Consider the following 27,621-nt stretch of genomic DNA (forward strand, 5'->3'; position numbering starts at 1 on the left):
GACTCTCAACCACAAGGGGCCACAAGGGAAGCCCCAATTTAACATTTTATAAGTTTGTTTTAAACACCTCCATAAATGGCAGAGCTACAATACAATCCAGTCACTCTCTACAGGTTAGATAACAGGATGACAGGGAGCAGCAAGAGTGGAACACAGTGGAGCTTTGTCTCTCCTGCAGCGCCAACCCCAAGTTTGCCTGGGACTCCCTTAGCACTAGGCACGTAGCAGGCCCACTTTTCTGTGCCTTTTAAAAATTATCTGATCAACTAAGAGATGATAATTTGGTCTGTGCTTTACTCTATCTGAATCCCAAATATAATGAAGAACCTTAAAATTGTTAACTTATGGCTATAATTTGTTCAGGTCCATTACATTCTTCCACAAAAGGTTCTGGCCTTGGGCGTGCTTCTACACACACACACACACACACACACACACACACACACGCTTATCTTCTAAGCTTCTCATCTTGCTTCGGAAAAAAACTGAATCAAAGTGAGCCTGAAGGTCCATTTTCCGGACCACGAGCGGGGAAGAAGGGGTTTTAACGAAATTGGTTTTTACTCCGTATTTTTGTCACAGATTGGGAGGTACAAACCGCAAGAAAAACTAGTTTCTTGGCATGTCACCAACTCTGGGGTTCATTGATCAATCACACCCAAACTCATTTACTAACTTAAATATATATATCGTGGCAAGGTTCGTTTACATAAAACTTGGACCGAAGCCGCCACAATCTGCGGTAATCTCGTGTGGAGTCATGGCCACCGAGCCCTTCACTTTCCCTCAGGAGCTCCCACGCCTCCCCGGTCCCCAAGGACACCCGGCTGTCCCTCGCGGCTCTGAGTACCCTGGGGAAGGCCTCGAAGGGAGGCCGAAGAGGCCACGTTAAGAAGGGAGGACGGCAGGCGCGGGCAGCACCCGGACTTCAGTTCACGACCCCGTTATTCCACGGAAAAATGGAACATTCTGCTCCTTCCGCCAGCAGAGGGGAGGTGGGGAGAATCCTTCGATCTCATCTGGTAGAGACGACGCGGACGCAGCAACCCGAATCCGGGACGCCGGGAACCGCGTTACGGGAATCGCAGCCGCTCGGAGGGCCTCCCCGTCGCCTTCGGGCAGCCGCTGAGCCAATGCCGGCGCGCGTCGGGTCTCGCGGGCGCCAATCAGCTTACAGATCCCAAGTCCGGGGGCGGGGCGTTACGGAGCGCCGCGGGGCGGGGTCAGGGGGCGCGTCGCCCCGCCGCGGGAGGAGGGCCGCGTGCCGCGTCTGCGGGAAGGAGCCGGGAGTGACCCGAGGACGGGGCGAGGAGCCTACGGGCCCGCGGAGCCCCGTTGGGAACGCACGGACGCAGCTGAGCTGGGGCCCGCGGCTGCCGGCCGAAGGGCCCGGCCCAGCCTGGCGCCGAGGGGGACGTGCACTGTGGACACGCGGAGAAGCGAGTCACCGCGGCCTTTAGGTGAGGAGGGGCCGTGGTCGAGTTGAAGGGCCGTGTAGCGGGAGGGGGAGGGCTGCGTCGGGGCGGCCAGGGGACCTGGCACTCGAGGGGGCCACCCTTCTCCGGGAGAGGGGCGCCCCGACAGCGCGCGCCCCAAACTTCTTGTTATCCCAGCCTGGAAATTCCCACATTCCTTCCTCTCCCTGTTCCCACACCTCCGAATTTGATCTCCACAACTTTATCACGGAGATTTAAGTACAAGCCTCACTTCCAACACCACACACACACACACACACACACACACACACACGCACGCCCTTCTGAACCATACCCCTTTTTGGTTACCAAATTCCCACTTTTTCCCCAGTCCTCTTTCCATCTCCCCTTAAATTCCACTAGTCCCGCACTTGACCCTTCATTTTCAACTCGGAGGTGAATTTTCTTTCCCCAAAGCCATCTTTTCATACTTAAATGGTAACGTTTCAACGTTGCTGAAAGTTACACCATACTTATATAATTTCCAAGCTAATGTCTCTTTTCTTCTTTTGATCGCTTACATGGCCTGGCCCTAATGAACCCCGCATACCACTGTATCGTAAAGGCGCCGAATTCTGTCTTTTTAAATTCTCTCACCCGCTCCCCCAAGTTTAAAGATGATTCCAAGTAGCAAGGTTCTGTTTTTCAGTATTTTTTCAAACTGAAAAAAATATCACAGCTTAAAAATAAGACCTGCCACTTTTGTTCTTTTCTTTTTTTCTTCAGAAGGAAACCCATTTCGGTTTAATTTGTGTAGTATTGGGCATTTCAGCGATTATACTGCTTTAAAATAATTATTTGTTAGAATGCCAGGATGAATATTCTAAAAGATTGTAGTGTTTGGTTTAGTCAGTGCTGTAAACAAACCCTTTAGACTGTGTGACTGCCAGCTTCAAGTTGGAACAACTCTTAATTTGAAATTACTCAGATCATCGTATGAGCTATTCGCCATTATCATAATTTCTTAAATTCATGTTAATTCCTATTTGGAAGTATTTTTTAACTGTAAGCTGGAATACTGCAATGTTAGAACCAACTTGCTATTAAGTTAAATAGTGCTTTCCAAATATTTCTCTTTGGGGACAATTTTGAACACTTGTTTTTAATCACAAGTGGAAGAAAAATTTACAGGATGGAGAAAGTGTCAGAAAGGGAGGATGAATTTTGTAGTACAACTTTTCTTTCATCCCAATTCCATATTATTGACAACACTTGTTTAATTTTCTCATAGGTAATTTAGAATATTATAAATACACAGCTAATTTAATACATTTTCTTAGGTAATGAAAAATGTGTTCAGTTATTTACGAATTGCCGTGTTTTCAGTTTATTTAAAATTTTTTCAAGGGAATTTGCATTTCAGTTAGCGTTAGGGTGGATGTCGATTATCATATACCTGTAGGTGTTACAATACCCACTTTATAGAGAAGGAAATTGAAGCTCAGGGTCCCTGTGAAACCTAGATCTATGTAATTGCAAATCCTGTGCTCGCAATCAGTCACTGTGTCATGTTAACACATTTCTCATAGAGGATCCACTGCTACAATTTGGTTTGGGAACTTAAGAACTCCCCAAAACTCTTCTGTAGGGAGGGTTTTTTTCTCCCAGAAGCTATTTCAGAACAGCTTATTTTAATGGGAGTCAGAATTCCCTGGCGCTAATACATTTGCAGCTTGGCTCTTAGAGAAGCATGGAATGTTCTCACAGTCTTCTCCATTTCTTTGATTGCAGAGACATTTTGATCAGAGTTGAAGTTTCTACTGAGCTTTATTATTTTACATAACAAATACTAAGCACTTAGTACTTGCTGTAGGAACGGACAAAGATGCATGAGTCGTCCTTAGGACCTTCAAAGAGTTTACAGAAATTGGGTAGACATTTTGTGAAAAATGACAAGGATGCAAGGCAGTTTTCATTATATGCAGAGTGATACAGAAGATGCTATAGGTATTTAAATTAGGGAGTAACCATTTAAGAGTTGAAAGGATGAAAGGATTTAACAGAGGTCAGCCTTGAAACCTGGGTAAGATTTGGATAAAGGGAAAAATGAAAGGAGCCCATTCCAATAGAGGTATATGTGGAAAGGGTCATAAATAATCAAGGTATAGTAATTATAATAGTCAATATATGTATAATGCTTATTTTCTGTCAGTCACTGTTTTGAACACTCTGCTTATATTAATTCATTTAATCTTCATAACCTTATGAAGTAGATCTTACTATTCTCCTTTTATAAAGAAGGAAACCCAGGCATAGAGAGCTTAATTAACTCTCCCAGTGCCACACGGCTATTAAGTGGTAGATCCAGAATTTATACCTAGACAGCCTGGCTTCAGAATCTGAGCTCCTAAGGATGGTAAATATACTACCTCTTCATATAGTATACTTGAGTGACAGTTAACTAGAATAATATGGCCATTCCAGAAAGTCTTTTAAAACCCACTCTTAATTGTCCACTATGTGCTTCAGAGTATGTTAGATTCTCAGGATATCAAAACATATAAACAAAAATTACAATACAGTGTTATGAATCCTGTTAGGGAACTGTATACAAGTGCATTGGGAGCAAAGATGTTTGTGGGAGTTAGGGGGAATTCCACAGAAGAGATGATGTTTCATCTGAGATATAGACAGTGCAGAACAGTTTGGAGAAAGACATTCTAGAGCCAAGGAATAGCATTTGTAGAAGCCCAAACTCTGAAATAGTAAAGTGTGTTAGAGAAAGTCTAGTGGTTTGCTGTGACTTGAGCTTAAAGTCTGTAGGGGTAGCTGGTAGGGCATGATAAAAGGTAAGACCAAATTGTGTATGGCATGGTGAAGTCAAGTAAAATGAAGAGCTTAAATATTTGCTTTGCATTTGGGAAACTACAAAAATAATTTCAGCATGATCTGAGTAGAAACCAGATTGCTCGCTGTTTTCTCTAGAGCTTGAGGGCAAAATCTGAGTAGAGGGTTTTGGTTTTTTTTAGAATAGACTTAAATATTGAAGAAGATAGATTGGGCAGGCACACTGAAACCAAATTTTTAGGTTCTTAAATAGCTGAAATATTTGGCATTATTATTCACCCTTTTTAAAAAGCTTTTGAGGAAAAGAGTGACAAGTTTAAAGTATGCTTAGAGAGATTTCATCCATCAATAATAATGTTCAGAATGATTTGGAGGGAAAAAAGAGACTAGAAGCAGTTATAAGTATTGAGGTGAGCAGTGCCTAAATTAGGTTGGTCATGGTGGAGGGTAGAAAAGAAAAAACAAGTGGGAAGGATCATGAAGGAAGACTGAATAAGATTTGTAACTGAGAAAAGCTAGAATGTAATGGATAGGCAAGAGACAATGATGGACCCCATCGTGGTAGGAAATTCAAGAAGGGTGAGTGTTTTTAGATGGGGGGAAAAAAAGCACTGTGATTTTTTTTTTTTAAGTGCATGCATTTATGTATTTATGTGGGCATGAGTATGTGTATGTATATGTGTACGTTGTTTTTAGACCTGTTAAACTTATTTGAGTCAGAGACAGAATATCCAAGATGATGATACATAACTGAAATTAGAAGAAAGATCTCAGTCAGAATATTTGAAATTATTTTGTGTGAAGGTAATAGTTGAAGTCATACATGTTTGAAGAAGTTGGTATTTTAAAAGAATAGTAGACGCCACATACTTTTGGGTACATTCATAGCCAGAAGATAAAACCTAGCAGAGAATTCAGTAAAGTAAATAAAGGAAAGAATATAACCACATGATATGGTTACATAGAAACCAAGAGATATGAGAAATTCAGAAAGCAGAGGTGGTCAACAATGTGAAATGCTTCAGAAATGCTTGTGATATTGTCACAATGGCTACAATCTCTTTTTTATTCTATCTAGTATATCTTAGTGAGATTTAATGAGAAGTGTTAGCCAATTGACATGAGTAAGAAAGCTACATCTCTTGAAACGTGGCTATAGTATAGATTATTGTTTTAAAGCTGAATGTATACGTATCCATAGCAAGAGCTTCATTCCTTTCAGCACAATAAATCTGTTGCCCTGTTAAAATTTGAATATTCAGCCTCCAAATTTTCATTTGCTCTTGATCCAAATTAATCAGTTTCACCCTTTGCTCTAAGGTAGATTAGTTTTATCATTACTTCTGAATAATGCATTTCATTACTGGTCTTCTGCACAATCTGTTTTTGTTTGGATGTTCTGTTGTATGTGTTCCCCTACGCACTCCCCCTAACACAAAGTGTTTCAGACAGCACAGCTCTGGTTTGTAGACTGGCATGCTCTGAGATTTTGCCATTGGTAATCTACAGTTATAAAGTCAAAGATGGTGTATAGTTCACGTGTATGCTACTCTCTCTGTCCAGAAAACCTTTACTCTTATTTCATGATGGGCTGTCCTGGACCCTGTCTGAATTGGGTATTCTTTTTACTCCTGTAGCACCCTGTACATATTCCACCTCTCTAAACTGAACTTCTTAAGGGCAAGAACTGTTTATTTGGCTTAAACTTTATTTGTAATGTTTTATTTCTTAAGCTATGGTGAGAACATGGATGGTCATCCAAGTACTCTTTAAACCTTTTCATAGATCTCAGACAGTCAAAGATAATTTGTAAAAGACCTGCTCTAACTATAAGGTCATAAGCATACTCTGTATTTTCTTCTAGTAGTCCTACAATTGTACTTTTACATTTATGTCCTTAATCAGTCTGGAGTGTATGTATCTGTGATGAAGTAGGGCTCTTTATTTTTTTGCTTGTGAAGACAGTTGTCGCAATACTATTTATTAAATAGTCCTTTATTTCCCCAGTGATACCAGTAGCTTTTTTTTCCATAAGATATTAAATTCTTATATATACTTGGGTCTGTTTCTGCACTTTTTGTTTTGTACTTGATTTAATTTTCTATTCCTATGCCAATGCCATGTTTTAATTACTATAACTTGATAGTATATCTTAATAGATGGTACACCAAGTATTCTGTTTTTTCTTTTTGAAAATTGGCTTTGGGCCATTTTCTAATATTTTATGTGAAATTTTAAATTGGTTTGTAAAGTAAACCACTTTGCAATTTAGATTAAAATTGTATTGCATTGATATATAAATTTGTGAAGAACTGATATCTCTCCCTCTCTCTCCCTCTCTCCCTCTCTCCCTCTCTCTCTCCCTCTCTCTCTCTCTCTCTCTCTCTCTCTCTCTATATATATATATATATATTTGTTCCATGATATTTAAGTCTTACTAATGAACTTTTTAGTAAAGTTTTATAGTTTTCTCCATAAACTATTTGCATTGTTCTGATTTAATTGTTTTTCCTATATATAGTTTAGTTTTTGATGCTATTGTCAATAGGATTTTTTTCTATTACATTTTCTAACTGGTTATTGCCGAGAGAGGGGTTTTTTGGTGATCTTTTGTTCAGCTGTTATGTTAAACTCTCAGTGGTTCTAATAGTTTGTTATTTGATTCTTTTTGTTTTCATATCATCTACAAGTTTTTCTTTTTCCATTTTTGTATCTTGTTTTTTGTTTATTATATTTTTGTTTAAGCCTTCTAGAACAATGTTGAATAAGTGATGACATCAAGCATCTTGTTTGAATCCTGACCTTAATAGGAATGCCTCTAATTTTTATCTTTAAATATGATGTTTACTATAGGTTTCTGATAAAGTACTGTGGCAGCAACACCAAGAGCTGCACTGATAACAGCTGTTAGCATTTACTGAGTATGTAGTATGCAGCAGATGTATACTACACTGCACTAGGTGTATACTGACTTATTTAATCTTTTTTTTTTAACATCTTTGTTGGAGTATAATTGCTTTACAATGGTGTGTTAGTTTCTGCTTTATAACAAAGTGAATCAGCTATACATATACATATATCCCCATATCTCCTCCCTCTTGTGTCTCCCTCCCACCCTCCCTATCCCACCCCTCTAGGTGGTCACAAAGCACCGAGCTGATCTCCCTATGCTATGTGGCTGCTTCCCACTAGCTATCTGTTTTACATTTGGTAGTGTATATATGTCCATGCCACTCTCTCGCTTTGTCCCAGCTTACCCTCTCCCCTCCCCTGACTTTTTTTTTTTTGCGGTGCACGGGCTTCTCACTGTTGTGGCCTCTCCCGTGGCGGAGCACAGGCTCCAGATGTGCAGGCTCAGTGGCCATGGCTCACGGGCCCAGCCACTCCGCGGCATGTGGGATCTTCCCAGACTGGGGCTCGAACCCGTGTCCCGTGCATCGGCAGGCGGACTCTCAACCACTGCGCCACCAGGGAAGCCCCCCTCTGCCTTATTTAATCTTGACAGAAGTCCTACAAAAGTAGGTCGTGGGGTTATCCTTATTTTACAGATAAGGAAAATGAAAATTAGGGATATTAAATAACTTGCCTAAGATGTTTTACAAAAAATAGAGGAGCTGGGATTGAATACAGGCAGTCTGATTACAGAGTCCATCCTCTTATCTACTTCATGAATATAAAGATGGTCTCTTTCAGTCTAGTTTTCTAATACTTTGTTGTTATTTAAAAATTGTAGCTGAACAGTTGTTGAATATTATCAGATGCTTTTCAAGCATCTAGTGGAATGATTGTGTTATTTTTGTCTTTAATCTATTAGAAAATATAGTGGATAACATTGGTATCTTTTCTCATGTTGAACCATACTTCTATTTTTAGGCAAAATACTTGTTAGTATTTATGGCTTTTTTTTTCTTTTAAATACATTGCTAGAACAAATTTGCAAATGCTTTATTTAGGTTTTTTCACACCAATTCATAATAGTTTGACAATAGTTTTCTTGTGTAATCCTTGTTTGATTTGTTATCCAAATGACTCTGCAACTTCTGGCCGAAACGGGGAAACAAGGATAAGGTTTACCCTCATGTCTGAAACAACCATAAAACAGAAAAAATACATAAAACAGTGATAATCAAGACACTGGACACTGGATGATGAAAGGCAATGATCTTGTGAGATGGGAAACAAATGAGGTAGATCCTATGATTGAACTAGCGTACTACCTTGAGAGAGTTTCCAAACCATGTCAGAGGTTGGGGAAATCTAGGCTAAGCTCAGTGGATACTCTTTGAAGAGTACTGGAGAATACTGGAGAGAATACTGGAGAATCTTGAAACTCTTGAAACAACAGAATTCTTGAAAGCTTCAGAGTCCCCTTCAGTTATTTAGCTGAGTGCATGCATATAAAGAAACTACCGAGACTTCCCTGGCAGTCTAGTGATTGAGACTCCACACTTCCACTGCATCAGGTGTGGGTTCGATCCCTGTTCAGGGAACTAAGATCCCACATGCTATGAGGCGCAGCCAAAACAAAGCAAACAAAAAAACAACAACAAAAAAGAAACTGCTGAGAAAGAAGCTCATGAAAGGATTAGAGGTAACAGTGCTTAATGATTCCACAGGGTTAGTTAGGAATTGTGCCTGTCCTCACCAGCCAGATTGGAAACCATCTTGATTCATGAGACATTGGATAGAGTACACAGAAGGGTCTTGTGTCAGTAGTAGGGAATAATTAGTCCCAGAATAAGCACTGCTCCAATCCCACCCAACTTATCTTTAAAAGCAAGACCTGAAAGGATCAGATTGTTTTCAAGTAAGTTAACTTTGTCCTGGAACAGGACAGGATTCTGTGTTCAAGAATCTTTAATAGGAATACAGAAGTATCCAACACGCAACAAGGTAAAATTCACAGTGTCTGACATTTAATCAAAAATTACCAGGTATGCAAAGAAGCATGAAAATATATGTATTAGAGAAAATTCAGTTAATCAAAACTAACCGAAAGCTGACACATATTATAATTATCAAAGACACTAAAGCAGTTGCCATAACTGTGTTCTATATGTTCAAAAAGTAGAGTTATGGAAGATATGAAAAAGACCCAAATTAAACTGTGCTAGGTATGATTTTAGATACTAGAAATATAGCAAGGAGCAAAACATACAAAATTTCCTACTTCATCTGCTCACATTCTATTTTGGGGACACCAACAGTGTATTAGTTTCCTAGGGCTGCTATAACAGAGTACCACAAACTTAAAACAAATTTATTCTTTTAAGTTTCTGGAGACCAAAAGTCCTTCTGAGACTCTGGATAGAATCCTTTGCCTCTTCATAACTTCTGGTAGTAGCTGATAGTCCTTGACATACCTTGGCTTACAGCTGCATCATTCTAATCTCTGCCTCTGTTGTCACATGGCATTCTTGCTGTGTATTTCTGTCTCATAGCAGACACCAGTCATATAGTAGTAGGGCCCCACCCTACTCCAGTATGACATCTTTTTCTTTTTTTTTTTTAATAAATTTATTTATTTATTTATTTTTGGCTGCATTGGGTCTTTGTTGCTGTGCGCGGGCTTTCTCTAGTTGTTGTGAGCAGGGGTACTCTTCGTTGTGGTGCATGGGCTTCTCATTGGGGTGGCTTTTCTTGTTGTGGAGCATGGGCTCTACACGCGGGCTTCAGTAGTTGTGGCTTGTGGGCTCAGTAGTTGTGGAGCGCAGGCTCAGCAGTTGTGGCACACAGCCTTAGTTGCTCCACGGCATGTGGGATCTTCCCAGACCAGGGCTCAAACCCGTGTCCCCTGCATTGATAGGTGGATTCTTAACCACTGTGCCACCAGGGAAGCCCCCCAGTATGACATCTTAACATCTGATTACATCTGTAACAGATTTATTTCCAAACAGGATCACATTTTGAGGTACTGGGGGTTAGGACTTCAACATATCTTTTGCGGGGACACAACTCAACCCATAACAGACTATAAGCAAAATAAGTTAATTAAATAGTATTTTAGAACAGGGATTGGCAAACAATGGTCTGCAGACTAAATCCAGCATGCATTCCCTTTTTATAAATAAAGTTTTATTGGAACTCAGCCATGCCAGTTTGTTTACATACTGTCACTGACTGCTTTTGCACTCCAAAAACAGAGTTTACTAGTTAGTTGCCACAGAGACCTGAAGGCCCACAAAGCCTAAAATATTTATTATCTGGCCCTTTACAAGAAATGTTTGCCAGCCTATTTTAGAAGGTTAAGTGCTAGTGAGAAAAAACAGGAAAGGGAGGATATGCAATATAGGCTAGTCAGAAAAGACTTGTATGAGAAGGTGAATTTGAGCAAAGACTACAAGGAATTTATCTTTATGTACTGACTTAGAAAGATGTCCAATACGTAGTGTTAAGGGAAAAAAAGTTACAGAACATTTTTGTGATCCCATTTTTGTAGACTGATAAAGTATATATTTATACAATATAAAGTTATACACATAGAAACTTTTGTAAGATTATACACCAAATTGTTCACAGTTACCTTGATGGGATTATAGGGGATTTTCACGTGACATATTGTCAATTCCTGTTCATTTGAAAGTTTTAAAATAATTATGTATTTTCTTTGCATTTAAAAATATCCTTGTTATAGATTAAATTTCTTATATGTTATTAAATTATATCAAAGGTTTAACGTGTGTGAAACAATAGTGGGGGATTCAATTCCTTATCTGAGTTTGAAGTTATCTTGTTACATTTCAAAGAGGAATGACCTCTCCTTATGCTAGAATTTAACCTAATACTGAGCAGATTTTAAAGTGAATTTTTACGTCTGTGTGCATATAATAATTTGGCAGTTGAGGAGTCAGTAGCCTTAACTTACTGCTAGTGTAAGACAAAAGGTATGATTTTGTGTAAGATTTGCTTTAACTGCTTTTGTCAGATTCAACAAAATGTTCCTTTCACATGTCTGTGACATACATGGATATCAAGGAGGTTTGGATTAAGCATGAGGGAGCCAATAATGTTTCCAAGCACGTAGCAAAACTACACTAGGATACTTGAATACTCTTATACAAGTGTTTATGGGAGTGCTTTATACTGAAACTCAGAAGATATCTAAAATGAGATGCTTTCTCAAAACCTGAAAGACCAGTAGGTGGCAGGAATTTAAGTACACATATAAAATATATTGTCAAAACCGTCTTTCTAAACAAGACTCTCCTCTCTACAGTGAGACCCAATGAAAAGAGTAAGAGTATGATATTTAGAAGCAGAAGACTTAGTTTCAAATCCCTGCTCTAGTTTCAGATCCCTGCTCTTTCACTTACTAATTTTGTGATTTGGGTAAGTACCTTACCCTGTCTGAATTTTTGTTTTTTCTTTTGTAAAGTTCCAATAATTAATCCCTGCCTTTCCAAACCCAAGAATGTACAATTCCAAGAGTGAACCCTAAAGTAAGCTAGAGATTTTAGGTGACTATAGAGTGTCAATGTAGGTTCATCCTTGGTGAAATGTACCATTCTGGTGAGAAGTGATGTTAATAATGCAAGAGGCTATATATGTGTGGGGACAGAGGGTCTGTGGGAAATCTCCTTACCTTCCTTTCAATTTTGTTGTAAACTTAAAACTACTGTAAAAAAAAAAAAAAAAAAACCTTTAAAAAAATAATAAAATAATGATCCCTACCCTATCCACCTGCTTCTCTAGGATATTAGGAGAATCAAGTGAAATAATTTACATGAAAGCAGTTTGTGTAATGTGAAATAGTATACAAGTATTAGTTATTATGAAGTCATGATCAGTACTAATGGAATAGAACAGAGTTGGATAACTTTTTAAATAATTAATTTGATAATCAGTTAATGTAGGCATGACTGACTTTTTGCGAATTTATCCATAATAACACTACTGTGTATGACATGATGTAAAAGGTACCATATTGAAATTTCCCCATCCTGATCCCTGCTCAGCTTATTTATTCAACAAATATTACTTTGCCTTCTATTTGGCAGTCGTAATTCATCTACTATTCTATAGTTATAGTAGTACTGTTTCTATAGTAATAAAGTTTATACTGACAGTCTTCCTCACATGCAGTGTAAATCTAAATTTATTATTCTTTTTCATTCTATCCTAATTTTTTATCAAATTAAAAGGGAAAAAACTCAAAAATCACAATCCATAGGAATAAAAATAATTTATAAAGGGTTAAACTATTAAATATTTATCAATTAAACTCCACTACTTTTTCTCCCACTTAAAACATCCATGGAAATTAAAGTAAGAATGAACAGCTATAAGGATAGCTTTGGATTTGTTCTAATTTTTTAGCTAAATCATCCATAAACTTTGTTACTTTAACATTAATAGTAGTGAATTATTTATGATGCACCTTAGGCCTCCTTTCAACACATTACCATATTGAAACCACCATAGTTGAGGAATTGCTGTTGTAGAACAACTGCTCAGTTCTTGAAAAAATCCTTTCCTGTATCTGTGGTTAGTGGTCATGTTTTGGCTTCATAGAACCTTGCAAAATAACATGCAAATTTCAAGGAAAATCAGTATATACAGTATGTGCTTATAATATATGCATAGAATATTCTGCAAGAGATGAGGAGAAAGGATAGTGCTAATAATAGAATTTTAAATTGATTATTTGCTGTCAACAGAATGAAAGGGGAAAAATAAGCAGAGTACTATCAATTCAATCAATTTTAAAACAAGATAAGCCCCCAAATGAAGTGGACTGTATTGCATATAATATTTTAGATAGTATCAATACTATTGTGTCTCCATCTCTTAGGTTTGGACTATGATATCAAGTTCCTTAATAGATGTTCCTTTATCACATTTCAATGACAATCCTTTAAAAATTAGGAAACATTACTTTCTAACTGTTAAAATGCGAAACCTACCTTTGCCTGTTTTCCTTTTACTTGTGTTTCATGGCACTGCTCACATAAATCTAATTGCTTTGAAGTAATCATAAATACTTTCATGGGACTTCTTGTTTCAGAGTTTTGTTATAAGACTATAGTACATAAATAGAAAGATTGCCAGTTTTCAGAACTATAAAGAAACCTCTCTACAGTGTGAACAAGGTACTTGGTAAGGTAGGTGGTCAGGATGACATGACCACATACCACTCTACCAACATGCTCAGATATTTCTCTGTTCTGTTGTTTTGATGAACAGTTGAATGATGTGGTAGATTTTTCGACTCTGGGACTATTTAAAGTTGGGAAGTAAGGAATAAAATAGGTGGAGGAAAATGCATCCTGCACCTTAGTTCTTTTATAGCTTTACCTGAGACAGTCTAAGCAATTCATTATCAAATTATTTTGTTATAGAGTGACTGTTACCTGGTTAGGGAGTATAAAAGTATTTATATTTTGTAAAATAATACTATGTTTCACGTGTAGTACTATGAAGCCCTCATCAAGAAGTTAGTAGTTTTATCTTGGAGAGATACACATTAAGTACTTTTTATTTAAATTATATTTATTTTCTATTTTCTAAGTACTGAAGCCACAGGGTACAACATTGGAAAAGGTATAAAGAGCACACTGTAGAATCTCCCTCCCACTCTAGTGTCTCAAACAGCCAGTATTTGAATTTTTATCCTTCTAGAGATGTTTTATGCACATATAAGGAAATGAGTATATGTTTTGCCTTTTTTGTTGTGTTTTTGCCCATAAATAACAAATACACTGTTGTGTACCGTAGCAATGTATTTTAGATATGATTCTATATCTGTACATTTTTTTAATGACTACGTGTATACTGTGTTTGGATATGCCATAATTTACCTAGTCCCTTATTCATGAACATTTAGGTTGCTTCAGCCTTTTACTATTAAAAAGAATGCTGTAGGGCTTCCCTGGTGGCGCAGTGGTTGAGAGTCCGCCTGCCGATGCAGGGGACACGGGTTCGTGCCCCGGTCCGGGAAGATCCCACATGCCGCGGAGCGGCTGGGCCCGTGAGCCATGGCCGCTGAGCCTGCGCGTCCGGAGCCTGTGCTCCGCAACGGGAGAGGCCACAACAGTGAGAGGCCCACATACCGCAAAAGAAAAAAAAAAAAGAATGCTGTAGTGAATAACCTTGTACATGTGTTGTTTTGCTCATATTCATAGGATAACATACTAGAAGTAGAATCATTAGATTCAAACGTACATGTACTTTAATTTTGACTGATAGTGCAAAATTGGCCATACACCTTGTCTGGGTAGGGTTTTTGTTTTTAATTGAGGTCTCATTTACAAACAATAAAATTCATAGTTTTAGGTGTACAATTTGATGGGAAGGTTATGCCAGTTTATAACTGGCAGTGTATGAGAATGCCTTTATGTCATATTCTCATAACACTGTTGGTAACTTTTTAGTTTTTATATTTTTGCCAGTATTCAAGGTGAGAATGATATTGCAGTAGTTTTGTTTGTTTTATTATTTTTACTAACTACGACTTACATACAATAAAGTTCACAAATCATAAGTGTACGGCTCATGTTCAGTATCCCAGAATGCTCCCTTCTGTCCTCCCACCACCTTCCCTCCAAAAGAGAACCACTGTTCTGACCTATCCCCATAGATTAAGTTAGCCTGTTTTTGAACTTCATATAATTGTCAGTGTCAATGCTGAGGCTTATCATGTGCTTTTAACTTGGTAAAGAACTGCCACATTGTTTTCCAAAGTGTATCATCTTGCATTCCTATCTGGGTTGTTTTAATTTGTATCTCACTATGAGTGAGGTTGAAAGTATCATTTCATATGTTTGAGTTACTTGTATTTCCTTCTCTATAAACTGCCTGTTCAGCTCATCTTGCCTGTTTTCTTCTAAAAAGGCAAGATGAGGTGTTGGAATTTTTTTAGTGATTTGTAGGCATTCTTCATATGTCAGGAGATATTTTTGGTCAGGCTATGAATTACAAAAACTCTTTCCCCCATTTTGTCGATTATCTTTTGAAGTTGCTAATGCTGGGTTTTGCCATGTAGAATTTTGTCTCTCTGAAGCTCTCAGTCTCACAGAGTATTTACTAATAGTGCAAGACTTCATAATACGGAAACAGAATTGCTCTTTTAATTAACCTTAAAGTATAAATTGTTTCCCAGTAATATTTTATGTAGCCATAACTTTAGTGGGAATAAAGAAAAATATTCTGAAGACTTCAACTTGTTTTCTGCATTCTCATAAGAATTTTACCACTTTTTAGAAAACAGCTATACAGTGGAAACAAAAGAGCTTTAGAAATTGTGTCTGAATTTATTATGTGTAGTAAGAGTAAAAATATTTAAAATAATATTACATGTGTCTTTTACAGAAATATCTATGCAAGATGTTGACATTGCAAACTTGGATAGTGCAAGCCTTGTTTATTTTCCTCACCACTGAATCTGTAGGTAAGGTTCATGAAATATCCTACCTCCCAACCCCACAAATTAGGTTTGTGTATTTTTGTATAATTATATAACTAAGCTCATGTTGAATAATTAATTATGCTTATATATTTATTCTTTCTAGGATCATTATTGAGAGAATGATGTTGTCTTAAAAATGAATTTAAGAAGTAAAAAATACTCTTGATAAATTATAATTTGTATAATTTGAGTTGAAACACTCAATTACTCAGTAATCTTAAATCCTGTTTAGCTATACTAACAGTAACTTTAATGTAGAGAAGGAAAAAAAGGGTTTATTTTGTTTGTTTTTATAAATAAAGAAATAGGAAATTTGTTAACTTTTAGCACTTCACTCCAAAGGTGTCACTGAGCAGCAGTGTGATTGTGATAACAGAAAAAAGAGGTCACCTAGAGCAATACTGCTCATACTAGACCACAGCCTGTCTGAGAACTGGTTGTTTTTGGTTCACAATGAGATGAGTACAGAAATTAAGAATAAATGTTTAGAAACTCTTTTAACAATTTGCCATAGCCGTGACATCCAAGCATGTGATCAGTGGACTTGTCCCATTGAACATTAATATAAAACAAAAGTATAAGTTTGTGAAAGATTGGGAGAAGAAAACCTAAACTGATCCTTCACCACAGATAGTTTGAGAAGCACTGCTCTAAGTCAAACCCTCTTCAAGTTCAAGAATGCAGCCTCTTTTTAAACAGTTGAAATGATACAAACCTTATGTTGAAATTTTTCCTTATTTAAGTCTTTCCTTAGTCTTGAACCCAAATTTTCTTCCTTGTAACTTTTTCTCATTAATCCTAGAAATCCTTCTATAGTAGGCCCACATTCCTTTCCCATGTTCAACTCTTCAAGTATTGAAGGACTGCTTTCCTGTGTCTGTAACCCCTCTCTTCCCCAAACTAAATTTACCTAATTATTCTTCTATAGGACTTGGCTTCCAATCTATATGTGCTGATTACCCTCCTGACTCTTCTCTTAGTTTCCCATATCACATTTAAAATATAATACCATCCCACCTCTCCTACTTACCAACTATGAAACTTTAGCCATTCACTTAATCTGTGTCTCAGTTTCCTGATCTGTAAGATGGGGATAATAATGGTCCCTAACTCCTAGGGTTATTGTGAGAATTAAATGAGTTAATTAATACACAGAAGGCATTTGAGCAGTGCCTGGCCCACAGTAAGAATTATAAAAAGGATAGTAATAATGTATTATTATTTTATATATTTATTATTTTATTATTATTATTGAATAAAATGCACTTAAGAAAAAAATAAATGTATCAGAATTAGACATGGTCTGAATATAGTGATTTTATTACTTACTTTGATCTGAACATCATTTTTATTAAAGCAACATAGTTTTTTGCCCACTAAGATACACCATAGTTTCATGGTAAGCTACCTACCAGTCAGTGAAAATTCTCACATCTTTTTTTTTTTAACTTGATTTATTTTTGGCTGCATTGGGTGTTTGTCGCTGCACGCGGGCTTTCTCTAGTTGCAGCAAGCGGGGGCTACTCTTCGTTGCGGTGCGTGGGCTTCTCATTGCGGTGGCTTCTCTTGTTGCGGAGCACGGGCTCTAGGCACACAGGCTTCAGTAGCTGTGGCACACAGGCTCAGTAGCTGTGGCTCACAGGCTCTAGAGCACAGGCTCAGTAGTTGTGGTGCACGGGCTTAGTTGCTCCACAGCATGTGGGATCTTCCCGGACCAGGGCTCAAACCCGTGTCCCCTGCGTTGGCAGGCGGATTCTTAACCACTGCACCATCAGGGAAGCCCTCTCAGATCATTTTCACATGAGTTACCTTTTAAGCCATTTCTTCTTCATATATTTATTTCTTATCAACCTAATTAGGAGATAATTTTCTCTCTTGCAAAATCCATTAGCCTATCAGTCTAATCTTTCAACATAATTTTGAATCCTAATGTTATCATCCAAATTGTTGGCAATCCATTATAGTCTTGTCCCTTGCTGATTTGATAAATATGTGTGTGTGTCTCTCTCTCTGTCTCTCTCTCTGTTTTTCCCCAAGTTGTTGATAAAAATGTTGAAAATAACAGGACTACATTATCTATTACTGCCACACAGATTACTCTAAAACTTCATGCCTTAAAATGACATTACTTATTATTTCTCATGGTTTATGTGGGTCAGGAATACAGACAGGCACAGTCAGACTGATTCTTTGCTCTGATATCTGGGGCCTCAGCTAAAATATTCAAAGATTGGCGGCTGGAATCATCTGAAGGCTCATTTACTTATATGTCTGATATTGATGCTGGCTGTAGACTGAGGGCTTTGCTGGGGCGCTTGGCCAGAACACCACACGTGGTCTCCACGTGCCCTTGGCTTCCTTGCATGTGGCTGGGTTCCAAGGGCAAATGTCCCAAGAGGAAAAGAGAGCTAGTCAGAAGTTGTATTTTTTTGATGATCTAGCCTTGGAAGTCACTTAGCACACTCTGTTGGCTGGAGCAGGCATAAGCACCCTTACAGATCTGAGGACAGGAGGGGAATACAGACCCCATTCTTTGTAGAAGGAGTATCAGTCACTTTGTAAGCTGAGCATGTTCAATGGGATACATATATAGGTATGACCTTCGTTGGAAAATACAGTCTGCCCCAAGGACTGAGGGCAGGCACTTCAGCTTACTACTTAAGTCTCCCTCTCATTGACATTTTTAGTCAGTGATTTTTTTTATGTATGAGTAATTAACCAATTAAAAATCTATTAGTTTGAAGCTATGAAATTTCTGTTTTGTAGATCAAGAATAGCTAAATATCAGCCGTTTCATAATGTTCATTCTAATATCTGTTTTGTTTTTGTTTTTTTTATAAATTTATTTATTTTATTTTTGACCTCATTGGGTCTTCATTGCTGCGCGCGGGCTTTCTCTAGTTGCAGCGAGTGGGGGCTACTCTTCATTGCGGTGCATGGGCTTCTCATTGTGGTGGCTTCTCTTGTTGTGGAGCACGGGCTCTAAGGTGCACGGGCTTCAGTAGTTGTGGCGCATGGGCTCTAGAGCGCAGGCTTAGTAGTTGTGGCACATGGGCTTAGTTGCTCCACGACATGTGGGATCTTCCCGGACTAGGGCTCGAACCCGTGTCCCTTGCAGTGGCAGGCAGATTCTTAACCACTGCACCACCAGGAAAGCCCCTAATATCTGTTATAGTATATTCTAATCCACAGTTCTTCATCTTGTCTACATGAATATCCCAACTAACTTTATTAAATACCTTTATTTAAATTAAAATACTCTTTTTAAAATTTGATCTCAAGTAGCCTAGTAGTCCTATAAAAATGAGTTTAGTTTGGTATGGGGTGGTTTTAGTGAGCCTGTGTTTCACTTTGAAAACTGGAACATTTGCCCATTTCTAGTATTTCTCTTATTCCATGTGATTAAAAATTGTTATTTAGTCTCTGGTTATGTCTTAACGTTCTTTAGTACTCTGAAGTATATATTTCATAGGTACTGTTCCCTCTAAATATTATAGAGAAATTAAAACAGGAATGATTTTACCAAGGAATAAAGTAAGGTCAAGGGAGTTTTAAGGACTGGCTCAGTATCACAAGGTAACTTATTAGTATGCCACAGATAGAAATTTAGAGTAGTTTGTGCACTGGGACTTGCCATAGACATGTATAAATAATGGCAAGGTCATGTAAATAGGCCACATCACAGGTTTTGAAACAAAGAAATAAACATTCTGACTCTGGGCCTTATGGGTTTTATGAGAGATATGGAATAAGAAGATAATTGTTTAGCTTTTTAAAGTAGTTTTATCCTTTGTGCAGTCTAACTTGGGACCAAGTTGGGAATTGAAAGAATCTGCCTGGTACTTGAGGTTGACTCGGTAAAAGTATCTCAGTGTTCTTTATAAAATAAAGGGTTGAAGTAAATGATCTCCAAGGTTTTTCTCAGTTTCGTAATTCTCTGATTCTGTATGTCTTCTACCTTAACCGCTAGAACCAGTCACCTCTAAGAGACCCTTCCAGACCCCATCAATGTGACTAGATTACTTGTGTCTGGAGAGTAGTAGTAATGATGATAGGCTACCATTTATTGGAGGCCTGTTGAATATCAGGCATTGTAGTAGGTTCTTTACATAACTAATTTCTAATCTCAAAAATCTTTTCAAGATAGCCATTATTAGGGAGGGTGGGGGGGAGGGAGACGCAAGAGGGAAGAGATATGAGAACATATGTGTATGTATAACTGATTCACTTTGTTATAAAGCAGAAACTAACACGCCATTGTAAAGCAATTTACTCCAATAAAGATGTTAAAAATAAATAAATAAAAATAAATTTTAAAAAAAAGATAGCATTATTAACTTCATTTTCCAAGTGAAGAAATTGAAGCTCAGATAGAACTTCAAATCCCATTGGTAAATGGCATTCACCAGAGAAAGCTGCCTTAAGTTTCTAGACAGTGAGAACAGAGAAAGAGAATAGAATCATGCCAAATATTTTAGAATTTTATTTTGATCGTACTAGATAGCCATTAAATAATTTAAAATAGGGAAATGGCATATTCGTTTTTGAACAGTAACTCTGGCAGCTGTATGTAAGATAAACTAGAAGGAGATCAGACTGTGGTATAATATGATGGCCTAAGCACCAGAAGCCAAAATAGGGTTGATGAGAAGAGGTTGATATACATACTAAGAATACAGAAGACTCAGGGGAGGAGGCTAATTAGAGAGAGGGGACTAAAAGGTTATCCGGCCTAGATGGCTGGATGGGAGTGGTGTTGTTAGCAGAGGTAGAGAAATAAGAATAAGAAAGAATAAATTTGGAAGGGACTATGATGCATATAGCTTTAGACATGTTCATTTTAAAGTACTTACAGAATATCTCAGGTGGATGTCTTATAAGCCATTGAAAACTTAGGAAGTTAGAGCCAGAGACAGGGGTTTAGATGTCATCAACATGGAGTAGGTGATAGATGAAGCATATGGTTGTATTTTATTTTTTTATACAATTTAATTTTTTGTTTTTTAATATGAGATTTTATCCCATATACTTATTGTGAAAACCAATGTATTTGGCCATCTTATTCTAGTCTTTCTGTTTCTTACTGCTCCCTTGCTCTTTCCTTTTTGTCTGATTTTGATACATGAACAATGTAGACTATCTTTCCATGCCCCCATTCGCACCTCCAAAGGAATTCAGGACTGGTGAAGAGCAGAGACCACTGCCTGTCTTCTGGAGAGTCTAATTTAGACACTGGGTCTGAATCTAGAAACAGGATTGGGGGCAGAGCAAATATGAATCATGCTGCAGGCAAACTGTTTCCTAAACAAAGTTAAAATATTATAAAAAGGGCTGAAGATTGCATAGGTTTTTTTTTTTAAATCCAGCTCCATCTGCCATATAATTTGTATATTTCTTTACAAATTTAGACATTAAGTTCTGATCATATTAAATTTCACAGTGTTTCTTCTTTTTTTGTGTCTTTAGAGATATTTTAATGAAGATTGAGGAACTGCATTGATACAGAATATCATTTTGTACCAGAAAAGTTCAGTCCATTTTTATATTTTCTGTTATTGTTCCTTTTCAGGAGAACTTCTAGATCCATGTGGTCATATCCACCCTGAATCTTCAGTTGTACAACTTGGTTCTAATTTCACAGCAGTTTGTGTGCTAAAGGAAAAATGTATGGATTATTTTCATGTGAATGCTAATTACATTTTCTGGAAAACAAACCATGTTATTGTTCCTTTTGAACAATATACTGTCATAAACAGAACAGCATCTAGTGTCACATTTACAGATATATCTTTATTAAATATTCAACTCACTTGCAACATTCGCACATTTGGACAAATTGATCAGAATGTTTATGGAATCAGAATAATTTCAGGCCGTAAGTGTTTTACTTTTTTCTCATTTCAGACTTTGTCATGACTGTTGAATTACAACTTTAATGTCTGTTGTCTATTGGTCTTTATGAAATGCAGAAACTGTCAGCTCAGTGAGTTTTGGACTTTTTTTAATGAGCTTAGAAGTAGAACTGCATTTGCATTACAAATATACAAAAAACCTAAAGAGTAACACAAGTTTTATATTTTTCCTGAAAGCCAAGTATCTGTCAGTTTTCTGGAAAATTATTTTGACATTAGACACCCCCAAAAAATGTTGAATTGAAATCTGTGACTGTATTCATAGTAAGTTTCAATTTCCCTTAGTTGCTGAGAAAGTGCAGTGTAAAGCAACTACCTGAAGAAGGTGAATAAATACTGGAGAGAGTCCTTCTTCCATGTTGAGGCAAATAAGTAAACTTAGTATGATCCAAGAATGGATTACCAAATTTGTGGATCACCTAAAACTATAATTTTGGCATTTGCTTTTCCTGCAGCAGAGTTTGGGAAGGCAATAGGGAGAGAAATATAAATGAATCATTTTTGCTTCTATTTAATTGCCTCTTCCTAACATTCAAATATTATTTTAAAATACATTTAATGGAGAAGTCAGTTGATAATGTCCAGCTATAAATGAAAGTTGATTTTGTGTAGAAAATTAATTTGAAACATACCTATTGATGATAATTATGATAGAAAATGTATGTTACTATCTAAAAGATTTGAATTTAAATAGAAAAGAAATTAATTTTTTAATCACCAGTCTTTCATTATGTCCTTTTTTCTTGGGTTTGTTTTATTCTATCTAATTTAGGTTGTTTTAAATGTCTAGAGTAGTATATAAATTGCATGTTATTTGTGAATATAAAGCTTTTTGAAAATTTCTAATTTCTCCCTTTTAGTGCCTCCAGAAAAACCTAAAAATTTGAGTTGCATTGTGAACGAAGGAAAGAAAATGATGTGTCAGTGGGATCCTGGAAGGGAAACGCACCTGGAAACAAACTACACTTTAAAATCTGAATGGCAAGTTATTTTAAATTTGTTATGCATTGCATTTATTAAGTTAGCCTTTGGTGCTAGAATTTTTATTTTGTCAAGTAGTAATACTAAATGCAAAGTTTTAAACATTTTATTTAACTTTTTATTTTAGAATATCTGAAACATGAAAGTAGAAAGAATCGTGTAAGAAATCCTCATGTGCTCATCATCCACCTTCAATAATGATCCGCTCATGACCAGTCTTATTTTATATATACCCCACCCCAGATTGTTTTAAAGAAAATCTAGACACCATATTGTCATATCCATAAATATTTTAGTACATCTATCTAAAAGATAAGGACACTTTTTAAAAAAACATGATGACATACCTAAATGAAATTGAAAATACTTTCATATTGTCACATTTTTAATCAGTGTTCAGATTTTCCCGCTTGTCTCATAGCTATATGTATGTATTTTTACATTTGTTCAAGATGTAAATAGTCACCATATATTGCCAATTCATATGTTTTGTCTCTCTTAACCGTAGTTTCCACCTCTCTCTCTCTTCTTTCTCTGTGCAATTCAGTTATTAAAATAATGGTTACACATTATTTAATACATTCCTCTGTCCCTTTTTTTCCTAAAACTTGCCATTAGATCTAGAATCTTAATCAGATTTTCTTTTTCTTTTCAAAAATAATTCATAGGAGTATGTGTACTTCCATTAGGAACAACCACATAATGTTTGATTGATTTTCTTATGCTAAGTTTGAGCAATGGTTTCAGGTATTTTAAAATTCCCCATTAGTTTTTTTTCAAACATAAAGAAAAGTTGAAAGAATTTTACAGTGAACGTTTATACATACTCATTACCTAGATTCTACAATTAACATTTTACTATATTTGCTTTATCACATACCTATTTATCTGTGCATCTTTGTCTCCATCTACCAATCTTTTTTTAATGCATTTCAAAGTGAGTTACAGACGTTTATATACTTCACCCTTAATCACTTCAGCATTTACACCATTAATTAGATTAATTAACTAGATGTTTACAAAAACAGGAACGTTTTTGTTTTTAGGTGAAATTTATGTATCAGTATCTCTTGGGACTTCGCTGGCAGTCCAGTGGTTAGACTCCCGCTTCCACTGCAGGGGGCGCAGGTTCGATCCCTGGTCAGGGAACTAAGATCCTGCAAGCTGCATGGTGTGGCCAAAAAAGAAAAGAAGAAAATTTATTTTTCTTTCAAGATATACTTACATATCTTAAGTGTATTATTCAGTGAGTTTTGACTAGTGCATATACATCTGTGTAACTTAAACCCCTGTCAAGATATAGAACACTACTGTACTATTACACCCTCATGCCCCTTCCCGGTCAATCCCAACCACCACCCTATTTCACCACATTCCACAAGGCGACTACTTGTCTCATTTCTTCCCTATAGACTTTTGCCTGTTCCAGAATGTCATATAAATGGAATCATAAAGTATGTGCTCTTTTTGTGAAAGGATTAATGACTCAGCAGAATGGTTTTGGAATTTAACCATGTTGTTTCACATTAGTTTTTCACTTAAAGGTTTGAGCATTCATCAGTGATCATTATTTATATATGAGGTACAAAATAATGGTATTTTATCCTTTTCTTCTTTTTTTTTTTCACTCGAAATACTTAAAGAAAGCTTTTCTCCATCAACTATTGGTTACCCTGACGTACAGTTCATATAAGAGAAGCAAAATGGTGTTAATATTTTCCCTTTATTAACCAGTTTTATAAGTTAGTTCCCTACCATCCTCCAAAGGTAGATGTAAGGGGTTTTTCTCCTCATTATGGATTCATATTTAAACATATTTGATGTGTTTTAATCCATTACAGTTATTATTCTTCTTAAACTTAAATCGCCCCATCTTTGGTTAGTGGGAACTTTTCACATTGGCTCATCCTTTTGACACAGCTTCATTAGTCTTTGATAGCTTCCTGATTTCTGAAGTGACATGATGTTCCAGGTTCATCTTAATATCAACCATTTCCTAAGTAGTCATGGTTCCAGTTAGTGTGAAGTACTATTTAGAGATTACAGTCTGGGTGTTGGGAATCTCATTGCTACTGGGTTGTTGTTTCTAGGGTTTCTCAGTGGAAAGAACTAAGAATGTTTTTAAGATAAAATACATCATGAATTCATACTGGTATTTCCAATTTAAAATCCAGACTATAGGTTTTTACTTAATTCATCTATCTAACATCTATATCGCCTTTCTTCTATGCTGAAAACCTTAGTTCCCAGCAACACCAACATAATTATTCATTTGCTTTATTCCACAGTAAACAAAACAGCTACAGAGTAACAATTCCAGTATTAGCACCAACAATGTGATTACTAAAAAGAATTTTAAAGTTGTTTTTCTCTCACTAAGGACATAATTAAGTTACTCTTTTAGAGTTACTTGGAATAGTTCCTTTCTGTGTGTTACACCACCAACTCAATACAAGAATTCATATGTTTCATTTTGCTTTCCGTTTTTAAGAATTTTCTTCATTGTGTAAAATAATAAATTAACCCACACAAACTTCTAAGACAAGATATGTTCACAGAGGTCTCTGTTCCCTGTGTCCTTTACCTTATTTCTTCCCTCCCTCTAGAGCAGGGGTCCCCAACCCCCAGGCCACGGACCAGGTCTGTGGCCTGTTAGGAGCCGGGCTGCACAGCAGGAGGTGAGCCGCAGGCAAGCGAGCGAATCTTCATGTGTATTTACAGCTGCTCCCCTCCCCTCGCATTACCGCCTGAGCTCTACCTCCTGTCAGATGAGCAGCAGAATTAGATTCTCATAGGAGCGCAAATCCTACTATGAACTGCACATGTGAGGGATCTAGGTTGCGAGCTCCTTATGAGAATCTAACGCCTGATGATCTGAGGTGGAGCTGAGGCAGTGATGCTAGCGCTGGGGAGCGGCTGCAAACACAGATTATCATCAGCAGAGAGGTTTGACTGCACAGAGACCATAATAAATCAACTGCTTGCAGACTCACATCAAAACCCTATCAGTGAGTGGCAAGTGAAAACAAGCTCAGGGCTCCAGTTGTATAATTATTTCATTATATATTATTGTAATAATAATAGAAATAAAGTGCACAATAAATGTAATGTGCTTGAGTCATCCTGAAACCACCACCCCACCACCCCCGGTTTGTGGAAAAATTGCCTTCCGCGAAACTGGTCCCTGGTGCCAAAAAGGTTGGGGACCACTGCTCTAGAAGTTGCCTGTTTTGGTTTAGTTTTGATTTATCCTTCTGTTTTAAAAAATAGCAAGTATATATATAAATATTCTTAATTGATACATAATTTAAACATGTGAATAAATATAGCCACATCACTTGAAATTTTCTATGGTGATAGAAATCAGAAAGTGGTTTCCAGAGTTTGACTGGAAAGGGATTGAAGGAATTTTCTGGGGTGATAGAAATTCTTATCCCTACCCTATCACCTCCTAGCATACTGTGCTCTGAAAAAGCATACTGTGCTTAAAGAAAGACATTGCTGGTACAATAAAGATTTTGTTTCAGGAAAGGAAAGAAACAGTACTAATATCACAGGAAATGAATAATTTTTAGAGAAAGGTCAGTGGGGATAGAGCATAACATTCTCAATGTGATATTCTTGGAGTAAAATTTTGAAAATAATTTTGTGTTTTAAGATACAGGTCAAACTCAGTTTTAAAGAAAAACAGGTGAACTTTTAACAAATTTTGATTTTAGTGTTCAACAGTTTATTCTAAACTTATTGGAATTAACTTTTTTATTCTAAGCTATAATAATTAACTTTTTTATTCTAAGCTATAATAATCTGGGTCTCATCAAACTCTTTTCAAGTAACCTTTTTCACTCTAATTTTTTCAAATCTATTTTTAATGACTGATTCTACCATTTTTGTATTTAGGGCAACAGAGAAGTTTGATGATTGTAAAGCAAAACGTGACACCCGCACCTCATGTACTGTTGATTATTCTCCTGTGTATTTTGTCAACATTGAAGTCTGGGTAGAAGCAGAGAATGCTCTTGGGAAGGTTACCTCAGATCATATCAATTTTGATCCTGTAGATAAAGGTAGTTATAAACCTAAATTTGAGAATTTATTAGAATATACAGTGGTTTATAAATTAGTTTTAAGTTTAATTAATGTAGAAACAAGCATTTATTTTATTATCTTAGTGACTTTTACAAATTCACTTTATCAACAGCATTAAAAAAAATTTGGAAAAAGAAAAATATCCATAATCCAACCACACTCACAGCTGTTTTCACTTTGACTGTTATCTTCTGGTATTTGTCCAACTATCAAACATTTTATAGCATTGTAATCATAATATACATGTTCTATTTTTATTCTTTTTTAAAATTTCATATATCATAAATACTTAACTGTCTTTTAATATCTGAACCTGAAAGATTAACACACGTAATAAACTGACAAGGAAAAAAACTAGAGTTTCTTTAGGAGCCTTTCCTTTCCATTAATATAGTATGGCATAGCATTGCTTTTAGAGAAATTATTTCATTTGGTGAGAATAAAAGAATACTGTGAAATAAAATCTAAAGAGTATATTTGCCTTTGTATAAGAAGTTATAATCTATTGGATCTATTTTAATTTTTTAGTGAAGCCCAATCCACCACATAATTTATCAGTCAGCAACTCAGAGGAACTGTCTAGTATTTTAAAATTGACATGGATCAACTCAAGTATTAAGAGTTTTATAAGACTGAAATATAACATTCAATATAGGACCAGAGATGCCTCAACTTGGAACCAGGTAAATTGAAAGTTACTGTTTATTCAAATAGTCTTTCTTGCAACCCACTAACCTAAAAATCCCAATCATTTTCTGAATGTCTTAAGTTTCTGGTTATGTGAAGTATTTTGCTTGACACTTCTTCTAGATCTGTATCTCAAGCAAGGACCAACAGGAAGACATCCAGATAGAAAATACAATTTTGCTCAGTACAGTAGCTTTTAAGTGAAATATGGAAGTGATGCAGGATGTTAGGGAATAGCATTTTTGACAAGAGGTGAAAGGACCACAAATAACAGGAAGTAGATTAA

General features: G+C 36.6%; 1 protein-coding gene across 1 annotated transcript in view; it reads left to right on the forward strand.

Moving 5' to 3' along the window:
* The first annotated feature begins 1,255 nt into the window (after positions 1-1,255).
* IL6ST (interleukin 6 cytokine family signal transducer) overlaps positions 1,256-27,621 on the forward strand; it is a 49,795-nt gene continuing 23,429 nt past the window's right edge. The window contains exons 1-6 of the mRNA XM_060009476.1: positions 1,256-1,460; positions 15,570-15,648; positions 21,236-21,541; positions 22,439-22,559; positions 26,460-26,626; positions 27,177-27,331. Of these exons, the coding sequence (XP_059865459.1) occupies positions 15,585-15,648; positions 21,236-21,541; positions 22,439-22,559; positions 26,460-26,626; positions 27,177-27,331 (813 nt within the window). The 5' untranslated portion in view covers positions 1,256-1,460; positions 15,570-15,584. The remainder of the gene's footprint in view (positions 1,461-15,569; positions 15,649-21,235; positions 21,542-22,438; positions 22,560-26,459; positions 26,627-27,176; positions 27,332-27,621) is intronic.

This window comes from Delphinus delphis, chromosome 3, assembly GCF_949987515.2.
Source record: "Delphinus delphis chromosome 3, mDelDel1.2, whole genome shotgun sequence".
In the NCBI taxonomy this organism is placed as follows: domain Eukaryota; kingdom Metazoa; phylum Chordata; class Mammalia; order Artiodactyla; family Delphinidae; genus Delphinus; species Delphinus delphis.